General features: G+C 43.2%; 1 protein-coding gene across 1 annotated transcript; it reads right to left on the reverse strand.

The window, feature by feature from the left end:
- Positions 1–9,496: 9,496 nt before the first annotated feature.
- LRIF1 (ligand dependent nuclear receptor interacting factor 1) lies at positions 9,497–15,409 on the reverse strand. Its single transcript, XM_059831217.1, has 3 exons — positions 13,852–15,409; positions 12,014–12,292; positions 9,497–10,667 (listed from the first exon to the last, which is right to left on the reverse strand). The coding sequence occupies exons 1-3, from the start codon at positions 15,352–15,354 to the stop codon at positions 10,200–10,202; spliced, it is 2,250 nt and encodes a 749-aa protein (XP_059687200.1). The 5' UTR covers positions 15,355–15,409; the 3' UTR covers positions 9,497–10,199.
- Positions 15,410–17,312: the final 1,903 nt, after the last annotated feature.

Below are 17,312 nucleotides of genomic sequence, written 5' to 3' on the forward strand. Positions count from 1 at the left end.
AATACGCAAACCCCAGTTTCTGGTTAACTGCTACGACCTAGAAAACATGTTTCAGCTAGCAGAAACCGCTTTTCTATGCCTCATTGAAGTCTCATTAGGCAAATGGCTTAACCAGGAGATCGTCATGACAGTGACGTACTGCCTTGGGTTTGCAGAGCCCTGATCCCTGCTGGGAAGGAGGGAGAGAGCCCTTTTCCTGGTACAAAAGGGGGAGAAACAAAAACTTCATTCATTCATTCATGCAGCTTCTCAGGGAGGCTCTAGTAGGATCCTGCCTGCCCACAGTGCTTTTCTCTCCTTCCCCTTGGTGCCCGGCATCACCTTCCCTTCATCTCTCTCCCATGGATCACTATCAAGGGCAGAGAGGTTGTTCCTGACAAAAAGCATCAGACAGGCTGCCCCTGGGAGCAATTCCTGCTCCAGAGAGCCCCAAATTTCTCTGTAGTAGCAGCACTCCAACGAGCCAGCCAAGACAGACTGTGGGCAACCAGGAGTCTGAGCTCTGGGAAGACTTTGAGTTCTACCCAAAACAGCACATTCCTGAGTTTCCAGTTAAAATCCCACAGCCCCCCCAAACCACCCTAAGGCTCCCCCACAAGCTCAGCACAACCTGTTGGGTTTCTTGCTCATTTGCAGATCCACAGAAGTTCAACCTCAGAGCATCAAACTCTTCTCTGTTTAACAATCTCCCCAACACAAGGAAAACCCTCTTCCTCCTCTCTCACTCTTTACCAAAGGGACAGGGATGCGCAGCACCCAGGAACAGCTCCGTACTCCTGACTGCTCCAGAGTTACACGCCCCCACGGCATCCCTGGCCCTTTCTCCCCCTCCCCTCCAGTCCCACCAACACAGAAGAGTGTGACTGAGGGGGCTGCTCGATCCCCTGAGGGCTGGGCCAGGTTCTACCTCTCCTACTGAAGGCTTGTGATGGCCAACCCCCCCGCAGGAATTTGGGCACAGTCAGATTGTGCTGGCTGAGGAAAGTTTGAAGACTCAGGCAGTCACAGAATCGCAGAATCACTAAGGTTGGAAAAGACCTGTAAGATCATCAAGTCCAACCATCAACCAAAAAACACTACCATGCCCACTAAACCATGTCCCACAACGCCACGTCCACACGTTCCTTGAACACCTCCAGGGGTGGTGACTCCACCATGTCCCTGGGCAGCTTATTCCAGTGTTTCCCCACTCTCCCAGTAAAGAAATTTTTCCTAATATCCAGCCTGAACCTCCCCTGCCGCAACTTGAGGCCATTTCCTCTTGTCCTGTCACTCATCACTTGGGAGAAGAGGCCAACACCCACCTCTCTGCAACCTCCTTTCAGGTAATTGTAGGGAGTCAACCCAAGACTCTCAGGGATCTGCTTCCCTCACTACTACAGGACTTCCAGGCTCCTGAGGGCATTAACATACCTTACTAGCCCTGACCGGCCTCACCTGGGAACTCCTCCCATACCTTCTGCCCATGGCCCCGGAGCTCCATGTGAGCCCTGGCTGGAGCACCCAGTCCTGGCCCGAGCTATGTTGTGGGCAGACATGCCTTCAGTTCTGCCTCTGGCTTTATTTTGTGGACAGACCTCAGACCTAGACTGTAGGTAACTTTCCTCCAACCTGATCTCCTCTATGGCCCTCAAATGTGCAGTCAGTCCTGTCTCCACTCCCATCTCCTGCTGCTCCTGACCAAACACCTTGATCGGACCCAGAACCTCGTGCATCATCTCACCGTGCCTGGGGCTGTCCATGGACCCTGTCATCACCACCCTGCTCTGCCTACCTGGCCCAGCTCCCTGGTTGGTGAGGGCACTACCTGTGCCCAAGTGACCCCCAGCTTGTCCTTCCTTGGGGAGCAGCTCCTCTCCTGCCGCTCGCTGACAAGGTGAGATCTTTCAGCCAACTCCCATTGAGTTCATCAGCATCTGCTCATGAAGAAGTGACTGCATTCATACTTCTTGTCCTTGCCAGTTCCTGTGAACTTCTTCTTCTTCTACTCCTACTGCTTACAGGCTTGGGCTAGAGAAGTTGCCACCTAAATGACACCAGCGTCATCTTCTGAGACCGTAACTGAAAACAGGGCTGACTTTCCCACCTTCTTGGTGTGCAAGATGGCTCTGCAGCGTTACTCCTGAAATGAGCCCCCCTCCCCATTGCAAGGACAGTGAGGATGGAGGCATCTGTCAGCAGCTGAACGCTGGAGATGAAGCATGCCAAGGAGTCAGAGCCCTCTTGCTAAGACTGACAGGAATGCTAACATCAGACATCTATGAAAAATGGAGAAAAACCTACTAAAACGGCAACATCCAGCAGCCACTCAAATTCTTGGTGAATCCTCATCCTACCACCTGGACAGCTCAGGTTTGTCAGACTGTTTTAAACCTAAAAACCACTTGTCAGGTGTGAGAGGTGGACTACAAAAATAAGCATGTATTTCCACCCAAAGCCAGATGGGAGGCTGCCAGCCTGGGGGGACAGCTTTGGTGGGAGAAAAGAATGTGCGAGAAGACGTGGTAAAAATGCAAAGAAAAAAGCCAACAGAGAACACGGCAAGTACTGAGCGTTATCTTCAGAGAAGCATGAGAAGATGGGGCAGGAGGAAATTGTTCCAGCTGACTCATCCCTTATGCATTGAAACAAGGTCTTTGTGGTTTTATTCTTTCTATTATTATTATTATTTAAAGAAAAAATATTAGCTAGCGACACCATCATCAATTAAAAAAAAAAAAAAGATAATTAAAAGGGTTAGCCCAAAGGCAAAACCTATGCAAGTTGCTGAAGACTGTTTAGAGAGCAAATGCGTGCCACCTAGCCCAAAAAGACTTGGAGAGGGAGGGGGACAGCCAGCATGGCGCAGCTGGGTTAAGGCAGCCATTAGATGTAGGAAAAAAAGCCCTGGACAAATTGAACTTGCATCCAAATGAGCAGGCGATTTAAGGGACAACAAACATGTTTTCAAACATCAGGAGGAAGTTGGCCAGAAGGTTTTTAAGATCAAGGTACAAAATGAGTCTTCAAAGAAAAGCCTACCAGAAAAAACTAAGATATTGGTATCCATGACCACCACAGAAGAACACAGAAAGGTTCCCATTCTTTCGTCATGGGGAACTGACAAATCTGTCTGAAACTGAGATGTGGGTAAGAAGTTTCAAAACAAACTGATGAACAGTAATGAGTTTATGAATGGATCATACTCTCATGTTCAAACAAGAACCCTAAAGGAATAAAAGATGAAACAGCTGAAGTAAGTTCTCATTGAGAACTGCCTCAGTACTGGGGGACAGGAGAGTGGCAAGTACACCACCAACTTTTTTAAGCGTTCCCAGGGGTGTCTATGGAGCCATAAGAGTAGCACTTTCCTGTCCATACCAATAAAACAGGTAGAAATTATAATAAAAATAGAACAATGGAGTAACAATGCTAGACTGTGTAGGAAAATATGACATTGCAGAACAAGGTAGTAAATTTCAATGGTAGATCTTATTGGAGAAGGTGATTTTATCTTAAAGTAAAACCTCTCTCATGCTCATCACCACAGGCAGGTACCAAGGTAGGTGTCCACGTGGTCTGGCCAGTAGCTCGGTGCCAAGACGTCTGTATCCAGGCAGCTTGTCCAGTGTTTGCTGTGACATGGAGGATGACACCAGCTTCCAAATCTTCCTCACATCTCCTGGCTGGTTCTGACTTTAGCAACTGCCTATTGGCTTTGAAAGAACCTTTTCATACCCTTTATGAGTTGACAGATTGATCTTTTTGTCTGTCCATCCCTCTCCACTTGGGTGAGCCATCTGGATTTACTTACTACCCTTTCCCTGCTTGTCTGGGTGTCTTGTGACTCCTTCCCTATCTTCCCACCATCATCTCTTAAAGGCTTGAGTTTTCATTTTAAGCTGTTGCCTTTTTTTTTAGACTGTCATTAGTTTCCTGAGCCGGAAGTCCTCAGTAGCTGCAAATAGATGTGCTGGTTTCTCGATGACCTGCTAATCTCAGTGCCATCGGCCCCTGCCATTCTCACAGCCCTCCTGCCCTTTGTTTCTTCTGCTGCTCCCATGGCTGTTCATTCTTTCTCCAGACTGGTCTTCTCTTCTCTATTACAATACCTTACAATCAAAGACAAGTCTCTGCAGATTGAGTCAAGACAAGACCTGCCTCAAATCCAGTATCATTTACCAAAGGAATTGGTGTCCCTGTAAACGGGATCTATGGTCAATCATCTACCTGTACTCCTTCACCATAGTTTTACAGAAACCAGGCTGCTATGGCAAAAGCGGGACTGTCCTCAGCTGTATGAATAGCTGGTTTAAAGAGAAGAAAGGCTATTCAACAGTCGGTTTCTCAATGAAAGGAAGACAGCCCCATGCAACGCTACAGGCTTGGGGACGAGAGGCTGGAAAGCTCCCCCGCAGAAAAGGACCTGGGGGTGTTGATCGACAGCCGGCTGAGTATGAGCCAGCAGTGTGCCCAGGTGGCCAAGAAAGCCAATGGCATCCTGGCCTGTATCAGAAATGGTGTGGCCAGCAGGAGTAGGGAGGTGATCGTGCCCCTGTACTCGGTGCTGGTGAGGCCGCACCTCGAGTACTGTGTTCAGTTTTGGGCCCCTCACTACAAGAAGGACATCGAGGTGCTGGAGCGTGTCCAGAGAAGGGCGACAGAGCTGGTGAGGGGTCTGGAGCACAAGTGTGATGAGGAGCGGCTGAGGGAGCTGGGGTTGTTCAGTCTGGAGAAGAGGAGGCTGAGGGGAGACCTCATCGCTCTCTACAACTGCCTGAAAGGGGGTTGTGGTGAGGTGGGTGTTGGTCTCTTCTCCCAAGTGACAAGCGACAGGACAAGAGGAAATGGCCTCAAGTTGCGCCAGGGGAGGTTGAGGCTGGATATTAAGAAAAATTTCTTTACTGAGAGAGTGGTGAAACACTGGAAGAGGCTGCCCAGGGAGGTGGTGGAGTCACCATCACTGGAGGTGTTCAAGGAACGTGTGGATGAGGCATTGTGGGACATGGTTTAGTGGGCATGGTGGTGTTGGTTGATCGTTGGACTTGATGATCTTACAGGTCTTTTCCAACCTTAGTGATTCTGTGATTCTGTGAAGTCCCAGATACTCCTGTTGGAGCTTGTACTCTTCAATATTCACAAATTATTTAGAAAAGCAGGCAAAGAACAAGATGTCAAAGTTTGCCAGTGGCATAGCTCCCAAGAAAATTCAAAACTGCTTCAGAAGGTTCTCATAACACTGAATAACTGAGCAATAAAGCAAATTATGAAATTCAGTGTAGAGGAATGAAAACCCTTGTGTTTTCATAAACAACAATGAGCTCTGAATGAGCTGTTATGTTCAAAGAGATCAGCAAATTCAGTACATCAGTCCACAAAAATTTCAGTTCAACAGCAAAGAGCCCTGCAATGTAAGAAATTATTAGGGAGGTATAGAGAGCAAAACAAAAAACATCAAGATGCCACTGTAACTCCACGATGCAATGACATTTCAATCAGTATAGTGGTTCTGGTCCATCCATCTGAAAAAGATTATGGTGGAACTGGAAAGCTATGGAGAAGGGCAAGAAAAATGGTCAAAAGTTTGGGATAGTTTCTGTTCAGAGGACGCCTACAAAGAATTTCCCAGTCTAGGAAAAGAAAGACTAAAGATGAAAAAAGTCTACAAAATCTTTTTTTGCTTGGCCATGGTGACGTGAGGACTGGTTACACACACCTCAAAAAGTTAACAGAAAAATATAACAGACAAAGAAAAAAACAAACCAAGGGCTATTAAACATAAAGATACCATGTCTTTTTCAGAGCTATTGTAGCTGGAAAATGAAAGGTACCAGTGAAGTCTTGTGTATGATCATTATGTCTTTGTACTCTCTTTTAGGCATCCACCATCGGTCTCCATTCTGCTTTCCTTCCCTGTCTTGGTCTCTGCTGGAGACACAATGATGGGCTGGATGGATCTTCAGCCTAATCCAGCACTGACTACTTCTGCTTTTATGTCTTGCTTTTGAGAGCGGTGCCATCTCCCTTCCCATGTGCCAGAAGCTCTCTTCCAACAGCACTGTAACTGCTCCACACCTCCCACATCCACAAGAGGAGGACAGGTAGGGCTTTGCCAAATTCAGCCTCCCACTGCCGACTGTGCCGTTGGAAATTGGTCACAACTTGTCCACTCAAATCACACAACTGTAGGAAATTCAGGATCACTTCCACGCTGTCCAAAACAGTTTGAAAGCTGAATCTGCACATCTCTGATGACAAGTATCTGCAGATTAATTCATTTTCTAGTATTTCTGCACACTTCCACCCCCAGCAGCTGAGTGCTGGCTTGCTAGGAAGAAAACGGACCTAACGGATGCTAGGGTGCCCAGCTTCCAAGTGGCCTCTCAGGCTAAATGGCTGGCACAGACCTCCGAGAAGATTTGTGCCCTCATGCAGAAATGTCGGTGCTGTGGTGGGTTGTCCTCTAGCTGAAAAGTAACACCTTTGCACATGGATAGTTCTGTCCAGATACTCCAAGTCACCAGGTTAGGCTGATGTCGGCCACTGGCCCAGTATTGTCTTTTCTTCCCAATCTGTTTTGCCCAGCACGCACTGCCACCTTTGCTCTTTGGACCCAGAAATACCTAAAAGGTCTTCCACTGACTCTTCCTGAGTATTTGCTTGAAAGTAATAGTTTTAATTCATAGCCTAAATCCATGGTGTTCCTATTGCTATGTACTTAACACAGCAAGCATGGTGTGTTAACAGCAACGCCTTCTGCCATCCAAGGCTGCACACAGGGATGGCTGCCAATAACTTTCACTCCTGGGGCCACAGCCAGTGTTCCCAGGACTCTAGTTCTTCTGTCAGAAAGAAATTCTTAACAGATCATAGGAGTTCAAGGATGAACAGTGCAGAAAAATAGAATCTATGCTACAGATAATGTGTCTGGATGAGGAGCAGTTCCAACAACCTGCAAGGTCCTTGGCTGTTGGAAGTCCCGTTGCTCCTGCTGTTGGTGCAACCTTCCTACATCAGCACACCAAGTGGCTTCTCCCGGCTCTCAGTGATCCTTTCAATTTTGCATTGATACTGTTCCAAGAAAGACACCTCTTTCTCTTCCATAGATGGCTTGGCTTTGTCTTTCTGAATCGCACCGAGTGTTTTCCATTACTAGATTGCAAGGAAATAGCCCATTCACTTTTTCCTACCACATCCTACTGGTCACATTTCTTCAAAACCTTGCAGTGAGGATTCCTCTCTGAATTTTCAGTATCTTATCATTGTCTCTAGAGAAAACTCCAGCTAACGGACCACTTTGCTAGGGTAAAAGAGGTTGTGGAAGAAAGAAGGTGGTGTGTCAAACCTGGAATCCTCCCAGCGAAAGGGGAGGATAAGTGAACTTGGCTTCATTAATTTCTTTGGAGATCGTTGGAAAATTGAGGAAAGACTTTTGTCAGAAGGCAGTTAGGATAGGTGAGTGATGTCTGTTGGAAGAGTATCACAAGAGGTGACTGCAGCACCAGATACAAGACACAAGGCTGCTTCCATCTCCTTTCTGATTGCCATCCCGTCACGTTGGGTCTGGCTGGGATGGCGTTGATTTTCTTCATAGCAGCCCATGCGGTGCTGTGTTTTGGATTTGTGAGGGAGACAGTGTTGGTAACACACCGGTGTTTTGGCTAATTGCTGAACAGTGCTTGCACGACATCAAGGCTTTCTCTTTTTCTCACTCTGCATCCCTCCAAGCAAGTAGGCTGGGGATGGACAAGAAGCTGGGAACGGACGGAGCCAGGACAGTGGCCCCAAACTGATCAAAGGGATATTCCATACCGTATGATGTCACACTCAGCAAATAGAAGCTTAATGAAAGGAGGAGGATGTGGGGACGCTTATGGTTAATGTATTTGCCTTTCCAAGTAAACATGCATGCTGAGACACGGGAAATGGCTAAATATCTGCCTGCTGATGGGACACAGTAATTAAATTCCTTATTTTGCTTTGCCTGCATGCAGCTTTTTCTTAACCTGTTAAACTGCCTTTATCTCAATTCACAAGTCTTGCCTGCCTTCTATTTTCTCCCCATCCTGCAGGAGAGGGGAGTGAGCGAGCAGCTGGGTAGGTCCTGGGCAGTTGGCCAGGGTCAATCCATCACACCCACGTATGCGCAGGGAATACTCACACTTTTCAAACAAAACTATTGTCTCCTCACTATTGCTTATATTTGACAGGCGGGCTTGGCCAAACTTAGGCTTATTCCACGCTTTCTGGAACAAGCACAGATGAGACCACAAACAGACATCTTCCTCACCAGTATCACTGGCTGCTCAAAAAAATAATCCCCCATAAATTAGCCTCTTTGCTTTGCACATTTACCAATAAAGGACACAACATCTGTGCACGCCTGCTCCATAAGCAACTCAGCCTCACCGTCAGGCCACAGGATGCAGGTCAATAGTCGAACCAACAGTCCTTTCCTCAGGTGCTCAGCTGTCTTGCATGTGCTCCCAGCTCTGTGATACTTGGGCTGCATGACAACGTGGGTCGTGAGGCCCAATTCATTCACCTCATTCTCTTCGCTGTGCATCAGCCCTTCATTAGGTGCCTGTTTCCCTATGCTGAACTATGGGATTTTGCCCCAAAACACTCCCTCCATACCAAGTGAACCCATGGATGCCCATGATACTATCACCCCAACTTGCTTGCTCTATCACAGGCATTTGCCTCTTATACAGTAATCTCAATCATTAAAGAGTTTAGTTCCATTATACACCTTCCTTCTTCACCCACCACTGCATGTTTGGTGTATCATCTTCTCCTACACTTGGTCTATCTCAAGCTCTTCAGAGCAGGGACCATCTTTTTTCTCCCTTGTAAAAGGCTGTCCTGCCTCTCTAATCCACTTGAGTTTTTCACACTGTCAAGATGCATGTTGATAAGGAACATAGGGCTGATGCAGTCTGCTAGGCTCTCCAAAGAAACCTCTCCAAAGCAACATCCTTCACCAAAACCCTATACATAAACCAGGCATCCATGTGATAACAGAGAAAAACCTTGCAGATGAAAATTTGATTAAAATACAGAAAATAAGAATAGTAGCAAATAGTCTCCTGTGAACAGAAATTGGCAATGGAGTTCTACAGGGATCAGTAATGTTGAATAGAACCATAGATGGACAAGAAAAAAACAATGACAAATTCTGTTGGCAATAGTTATTCATGGCTCTAACAACAAAGACTGAAGAACTGCAGAAGGGTCTTACATGATGAAATGACATGGACAACAGAGGGTAGTGAAAGGGAAAACACACTACAAAGATCTATAAAAATTATGATGGCAAAGACAGTTTGAGTGCACGTTCTCTCCTACAATGAAAAACTAAGGTAACATCAAATGAAGGTAGCAAGATGCGTGTTCAAATAATGACTGAACAAAATAATGGAAAAGATACTCATCAAGAATTATTAAAGATACCACCCCTGGATAAAGAAATATGCCTTTTTTGCCTCAATAAGTTATTATTCAACATAATTCTGTTTAAAAAAATACACGTCCCCCTCCCAAAATAACCCCACAACAAAACTTCAACATTGCACAGCTGGCAAAGGCCTTATAAAGGCTTACAATAATAACAACGGTAAGAGACATGTATCTAGATAACTGTCAGCAGCGGTTTCTACTGCTTCCATCTTCACATCTGTAAGAGGTTTTGTTTAAATATCTGCATTGTTACTGCCTAAAGTCTGATTCCCAGATCACTTAAATAGCATTTATTAAACACTGACCATTGACCTTTTATGACAATTGACAGTTGTCAGGAATCCACAAAAGTTGTCATGCACTATAAAACATTAGGAAAACAAAAAAATATCTACAATTGGGGTTTGCAATTTACATTTAGTTTCTAAGAGATAGGCCATGGAATTCCAAAGTAGGAAAGTTTATTTGCTAGGACTAATGCAGAAACCCCTCAATTCAAAATATAAAGACTACGCTAAGAAAAATGTGTATCTTCTGCGTTCTTTGATACATATAATGTCCCAGAAGCAGAATTTGATGGTCCAAGTCTTTTATTTCTGGTATTTAACAAAATACCTATACTTTTCTAAATACACATATACTGTAAATCTCATTAAGATCTTCCATCTACCAGAAATATTAATGTTCGTTTAAAGAAAGACTTTCTTCTTGAAGTCAATGAAATGAAGATGAGTATGGTCCAGATCACCAGCTTCTGCATTTCAGCTTTGCTGCATTTTTCTACGCATCTCTTCAAGCGCCGCTTCCCGTTCTCTTAAGAGCTGTTTAAGTCGTTTTATTTTTTCATCCCGTATTGTTTCATCCAAGTCTGGGGGAGTCAAAGGGAAAGCATCATCTCTGAAAGAACCTTCAAGGACTGAAGTATCATCTTCACAAGACACTAAAACTGGAATACTTGAGTCTGAAGCATCACTATATTGACAGTACAGGTCTTGCTCAGAGTCCCTCCCTAGAGATGATGTAACAAAGTCTGTGGAAATAGTCTGCTGCGATAAGACTGGTGGAGGTGAAACACTGCTGTTAAGTACACTGGAACTTGAGCTGCTATTCTCTGAACTTGGACTTGTGGTTGATTTGACTGAAGTTTTCCTTCTCTTTCCACTGTCTGACAGCGGTGAGGATTTTATTTTTCTTTTCTTAGTCAAATCCTCTTCCAGATCCACAATTATCTGTACAGTCAAGAAACATGCAAAATATTCTTCTGTTAAATTAAGCATCATTCTACATTATAACATCACAGTTCACTAAGCACAAATCACAAGTTATTTGTTGCAAGCTTCTTAGAATTACTATATGGAAGATGTTTCTTTTAGCAACTTGAGCAAACATACTTCCGTGTTCAATATTCTTCTAGCAAAGATTCCCAGTTAACAATTCCAGAACATTTAATTCCTTCCTTAATCAACAGGGTACTTCTGCCTTTCCTGTGCATACCTACCATCTCCTGTTGCTGCTTAAGCTCTCTAACTGTAGTGTAAGACAAAAACTTTCTATCTAACTTGACGGGAAAATTCAAAATGTAGAAGAATTCTTCATGCTTACATTTCCTAAAAGCTCAAACATTAGCAATAATGTCCATTACAAGACTGCACTCCTCCCAGCTGTTCTGTTATTTAAATGTTAATGTGCTTTACTAAGAGCAGTCAGTAGATCTGCTCAAAGCAGGGCTCTTAACATGGAATTATTAAAACCTGAGAAACCTGAGAAATTATTAAAACCTTTGACTGGGTAGAGTAGAATCATACAAAAGAAAACGTAGAACACTATGGCTGAGCAGAACTACTTCAGATGGATAAAATAATTTTAATGCATTAAGATGGAAGTCCTTACATCGAGGGACCCTTTCCAGAAGCACCCAAGCAAGCTCCTAGCCAATGACACAGGACAAAGTTTAGAAAGGCATTTGTAACTCTGAAGATTAGACAGGCACACAGGTAAAGTTCTTTTAATACAACCACACATGACTAAGTGGATACCTTTCTTCGGAAGTCAGCCACACCTAGTCATGTGAGTGAGTGAAGTGCCTTGAAATAATGGCACTTGACTGATTTCAAACTCAAGGGTAAAGCCTCACAAGAAATTATTCTTCTATTATTCTGCTTCTACCCATTGCACTACTGGATAAATATAATTGCAGAAGACTAAATATAAATCAGGATACAGAGGTATGGTTTCTATTCCAATAAAGACCATCCCTTTGACTGTTAAGCCACCACTAGAGGGTCCAGTCTTCTTCAAAGCATTTGTTGTTCAAATTTCCTCCACTGGAACCCAGAAAAGAGGATAAAAATTCTTAGAAGGTACTGAAGTCGTACTGAAATCACACAACTCTGTTGCAGTACACAAACAAGTTCTAGGAACAATTCTCACAGGGACCGTAACAATTACTGACTTGCCCTGATGAATCCAGAGGTGGGAGGGTCCAAATAAACACGCAGCTCTGTATTGACTATACATATGCTGCTTTCTGAATGTGTTGCAGTAGACATTTTAGCACTGAAAAATTTCAAGATACCTTTTCCTCTTTAACGCATTCCTGATGTTGATTTGTTATTTCCACATCTAACGATGATGAACTCCAAGAATAATTTTTCCTTTTCAAACTGTTACTGGAACAAACCCTTTCTTCTGGTTTCTCATAGGAGGTCCTTAATGGTATTCTCTTAAGGTACACTCTCTCCTCCTTAGAGAGACCAAATTTTTTCCTTAATTCCAAGTATTGTTTCCAATGTGGCTTCTCTTGGTGTTTGATTTGAATAACCTTTCCCGGTGAATCCATCTTTTCACACTGGATCTGAAATACAGAAACAGTGAGAGCGCCATCAATCACACTCTCTCACTCTCTCTCTCCATACATACAAACTAAAAACTAGTTACTAGAAAGACAGGTGAACATTTGTTTTGTCTACCATTCTCCAAGAGTTACATTTAACACAGGTAAGCCAGTTTTGAGAAATTATATACATACTATCATAGGTCTAACACTCTTTTTAGTTATTTAAAACCCCAAGTACATTGTGGAACATCCAGAAAATGCACAGTCCAACTAGTAAACCACAGAAGTAAAAGAAGCAACGAGGGAATCACCTGTTCTAAAACTTCAGAGTAACAAAGGAAGATGACGGAAGATCAGACAGTGTCTTTACAGTGTCACTTTCAGACTGTTGAATGCATTTCATATTTGCATTGTGGTTGATAATACTAACAAAGCACTATTAACCATCTCTCGTATCTAACTTCATTGTAACCTGAGCTGTTTCTGATCTTCAAGTTCAATCTCATATCAGTATGCCTGGCAATTCATGGGCTTGCAAATTTACAGATTAGAAGCAGCAAACATTTGATATGCTATTTTCCACAGAGGTTAAAGCAAACGAGAATGCTAACACTTGGCATCACACAGCACTGAAGAAAAAAAAAAAGTCTATTTTAACTACTTTTCAGGTGAGGAACAATCAAAAAAGAGGCCCTACAGATTAAATGTCTAAAATTTGCACCAATATGCTTAGCTGACATTTCTCTTCTGCCTGGTCAACACAAGCAAGTATAAACTAGCTTCAGAATGATTTTTTTATCTAGAGGCAAATTCATTCTGGCTTCTTGAGTAACCGAAAACTTGACCTGCAATCCCTCATGGGTAGAGTTTGTGGGATTTGAGACTAAGGACTTTTTACATATTTTCGACGTTATGATCTTAAAAGAACAGGTAGGTCCAGCCTGAAGGGGGAAAGCCATTAAAGATCTCAAGAGTTTCTTCTGCCTGACATGAAACCATGAGTCAATTGAGGTGGATCCCTCCCCATCAGGGCATGAAAGGAAGGAAAAGCAGCCCCTGCCTTTGGCTGTCTGAGCTAGCAGAGACTGGAGCTGACTTGGTGCAACACCAAAGTTTGTCTCTGGATGACAAACCCTGCTCTTCCACCTTGTTCTCCTCTTCTGTAGCTGCAAATTTCTCTACCTTACATCACACATACAACACAGTCAATGGCTGTGCTGTGAGAATGTGGCATCAACAACATTAGAAAACAGATAGCTCCTAGAGCTCAAACAATGACCAACTTTCCTACAGTTTCAGTTGTTACCGACAATTTATCTTTTGAGGAAATAAGAAGTCATCTTTTTCCTGACTCTTTCTTTTCCTTATGCATTTTCTCACTTGCATAGTGCAATCTTATTGAAAAAAAAATGATAATTTATTGATTAGAACCACACTTTAGATCAGCATTTCCAGTGATAGGACACCTGGTTACAAAAATCTGTGAATTTACTAATAGCCATTTTATTCAAATAGAACCAGGACCATATAACAATTTAGCAGAGACTGAGATGGGCATGTTTATTGGAGAGAGTTACCTTTTGCCAGTCTTCACTGAAAGCACACTCTTGCTTAGACTGAGGTAAAACAGCACTTGCTGCTTTGGGGGAATGAATCTTTTCTTTGCCATTTTGGCATACATTTTCCTGTGTCCCTACTGCTGTAACAGGGGTCACTCCACTTGAAATGCTCTCGCTGAAGGGCAAACTCTTTCTCTGGTTTACAGCGGAACTCTGCTGATCAGCACTTGGTGTCACCAGAGCTGCAGGTGCAGATTTTAAGTCATTTCTTAAGTCAGCTGGTGAAGAATTTTTTGAGTTTGTACATGGTTTTGGATCTTTCTGAGACAGCACCACTCCTTTGCTTTTTGACAATACCAGATTCACTACTTTATTGGTTATTTTATTGACTGCAGTAGAATCAATTAGCTTGGATGTCTCCTTTTTAAGTGAAGCATCGGAAGAGGAGGATGCTTGTTTGTCAGCTTGGGCTGACAGAACATCAGAGCCTCTTTTGGTCAACAAATAGACTTTCCCATTGTACATGACCAGAGCATTATCTTTAATAGGTGTGATTTTTGTTTGACTTCCACCGGGACCACTAGAACAGAGTGGTAAAATATTTGCAGAGTTAACTTCTACATTCTTCATGTCGGACAAAGTCTTCAAGATCTTGGAAGCCACATTATTTGATGACTTTACAGGAATAAGGCAAGGCGCTGATGACTGGGGACTTTCCTGCACAATCCATTTCATTGGAGTTCGCTGGCACTGCTGACCATCAGATGTTACTGTCTCAGGAGAAGAACTATTTCCCTTTTGTGTAGCTGTCATTAATAATGTTTTTGAAACTTCTGTGGCAGGTTTTGGGCAAATGGCTGGTAAACGCTTGGGAAGTACTGTTTTCACTGTGTTCACTGGCGACACGTAAATAACAGTTGGCATTTTTGTACTGTCAGCTCCTCCAGACACATTTGTTGCTGCAGCTGCAAGTATTTTTTGCTGTATTGCAGGTGGTAAAAAAGAAGCTGGGACAGATTTCACTTCTGCATCAGCTGGTATCTGGAGGTGGTGGCCAGAGGGCAGTACTGGAGACTTCACAGTAACTGGAAGACTTTTTGTGTTTACCAACATGTATGCAGTGTTACTCTGGTTAGATGAACTTGTTACAGCAATGTTCTGCAAAGACAGTCTATCAACTGAAACACAACTGCTCTGGATGTTAGCAGCTGATTTTGGAATTAAGCTTTCTTTTTCAGAACCTGCCCTAACACTTTCCTGTTTGTCTAATGTCCTTGTAAGAATAATCTTTCCAGGATTAGGAGACTGAAAAACAGGTATCTTAACAGATGAAGGTGCAGTAGTATTGGCAAGCTGTGTCTTAAAAGTAAGATGGACTGGACTAGAAATATTCGCTTTAGAATTATTTGGCATGGCTGAAGACTGAACTATTGGCACAAAGCTTCCAGAAGATTTAGAAATTGGAAGTAATTTCAGAAGGTTTTTTCCATCTGGTCCCGTCGTCTGAACTACTCGGTACATACAGCCTGCAATGCTTAACAAAACAAAGAAAAGAGAAAAGAAAAAGAAAAACGAAAGATAGCATAAGTGAACACAGCATAGATATTTTAATTAATGTGCATCAGTGAATTGTATACCCAGCACTGCTACACCTTAGAAACAGATTAATGACTCAAAAATGCCAGCTCTAATCTTCAGGAACTCCACTGGCAAAAATCATACTGATCTCTTAGTGTACATTCTGGGTTAGCATTTCAGAATACCACAGACTATCTGAAAATAATGTCCAACTTTTACATCACGGAATGGCAAGAAATGGCATCCTTTTCAGATAAAAATAACCTAAAAGACCCAAGAAAACACCTTACATTATCCTCCTCTTCTACTTACAGGGCCTTTCATTCTGAAAAAGAAAAACGTTATCTCCAGATCTCACAGAGAAGCCGTATTTTTTGCTTTCCCATCTCCCTGTTGCTATTAATATCCCTACTTAGTGCTATGAAGTATGAATTTCAGGAAAGCTTCAGGAAAATACAGGCAGATTAGGTGCATGGCAAGATGGAAGCAGAAATTACTTCGGACACATACATACAAAAAAGAAACGAAGATGCAGAACACATTTACTTTGTGGAATAGGATGTAGGGTGACCAACTCATATGCCTGCATCTCACCTGCCCGCTCATTCTTCAGGCAGATAGAAACTACAAAGGTGGTCATTGTCAAAGAGATGGGGGGGGAGGGGGGCGGAAAATCACCCTCAAATGCTATCAAGGCACATACATTTATGAGAATGGAAGGCTAAGTCTAGGAAGTAAAAGACTTCAAAAACAAGGAGGAAGACATGGAAACAGCACCAGCGAAATCTGAAGAGTAAATACAGATTTTTTGCGGGTGAAGATAGGAACTCAAAATGGCAAACAGACAGATAGAACCTTGTCAAATCAAATGTTAGTTGTGACTGCTTCAAATGCCAAGATTTTTCAAATCCATTGCAAGACAGAGAATCTTTCCCACTTCAAGTGAGTTTGCCCGAATGCAGGCATCTTCCCCAAAGAACTCTTGGACTCTCAGAAGAACAATCTAATGCCCAAAGCACTGCCGAAGCAACATGGCGTGTTGAGACATATATGGTCAAAACAGAGTTTCCCTCACTAGTAAAGAAGAGACCAAATGAACTGGAAGTAGGTTTCATGGTCTTGACATCAGATCCAGAATGATTAAAAGGCAAAGCTGCCCACGCCACTTTCAGTCACCAAGAGCATTCTAGCTCTGTCCCATTGACTTTCTACATCAATACATTGAGAACATGGACATAAGGTTATTTCCCAGACCCAGTCCAGATGACATCAGTATTGTGTTCTGCTTACTGTCAAGTAGTTTTGAAACACTGGCATTTTTTCTGGCAGTGAAGCGTTACAGTTTGGGCTTCCAACTCAGCTTGGAACAGAGTGACTAGAAGGTATCATTCATGCGTCCCACCGTTGTATCTGCTCAAGAAGTCAGTCAAGACATTGCCTTTTCCCATCAAATGAGAAGTCACAAGGATGCTCTTCACTCCCAGAGTTGGACAGTTCCTGCTACAGTCTGAGGGGTCATGTTCCCCTTGGTGGTCGACATAAATAACCGTGCTATTGTCTGTCTAAAACATAAAGGCTTCAGACATGCAGAGCTCTGCTTGCTGTAACCTTAGAATTAACTCCCACGTCCAATATTTTGGTTCAATGCCTCATTTCTAGGCATACTGTGAAAAAGCAGACGTTTACATAACTTATCAGTGCAGTGGGCAGGAAATTCTGCAATACTTTTGTTTTAAAAATAACGTACTGAAAACGAAAACATGGGCAATATACCACACGGTTCCTAGTGGAAGCTGCCATCAGAGGTTTTAGTAGTAAAATGGAGGTGGATGTTTTGGCATCAGAAATGATAGTTGAGAAGGACTAGCACTGAAGGGTAATGATCTTACAGAAATATTTTT

The sequence above is a fragment of the Gavia stellata genome, chromosome 30, assembly GCF_030936135.1.
Source record: "Gavia stellata isolate bGavSte3 chromosome 30, bGavSte3.hap2, whole genome shotgun sequence".
NCBI classification, from domain to species: domain Eukaryota; kingdom Metazoa; phylum Chordata; class Aves; order Gaviiformes; family Gaviidae; genus Gavia; species Gavia stellata.

Bases quoted from the DNA above. Each gene is read 5' to 3' on its own strand.
- LRIF1 (XM_059831217.1), bottom strand. From the start codon at position 15,354: ATGTACCGAGTAGTTCAGACGACGGGACCAGATGGAAAAAACCTTCTG. The intron at 12,293-13,851 runs GTAACTCTCTCC...TCTGTATTTCAG, and splicing joins TCAGTGAAGACTGGCAAAAG to ATCCAGTGTGAAAAGATGGA. The intron at 10,668-12,013 runs GTATCTTGAAAT...TTGACTGTACAG, and splicing joins AATGCGTTAAAGAGGAAAAG to ATAATTGTGGATCTGGAAGA.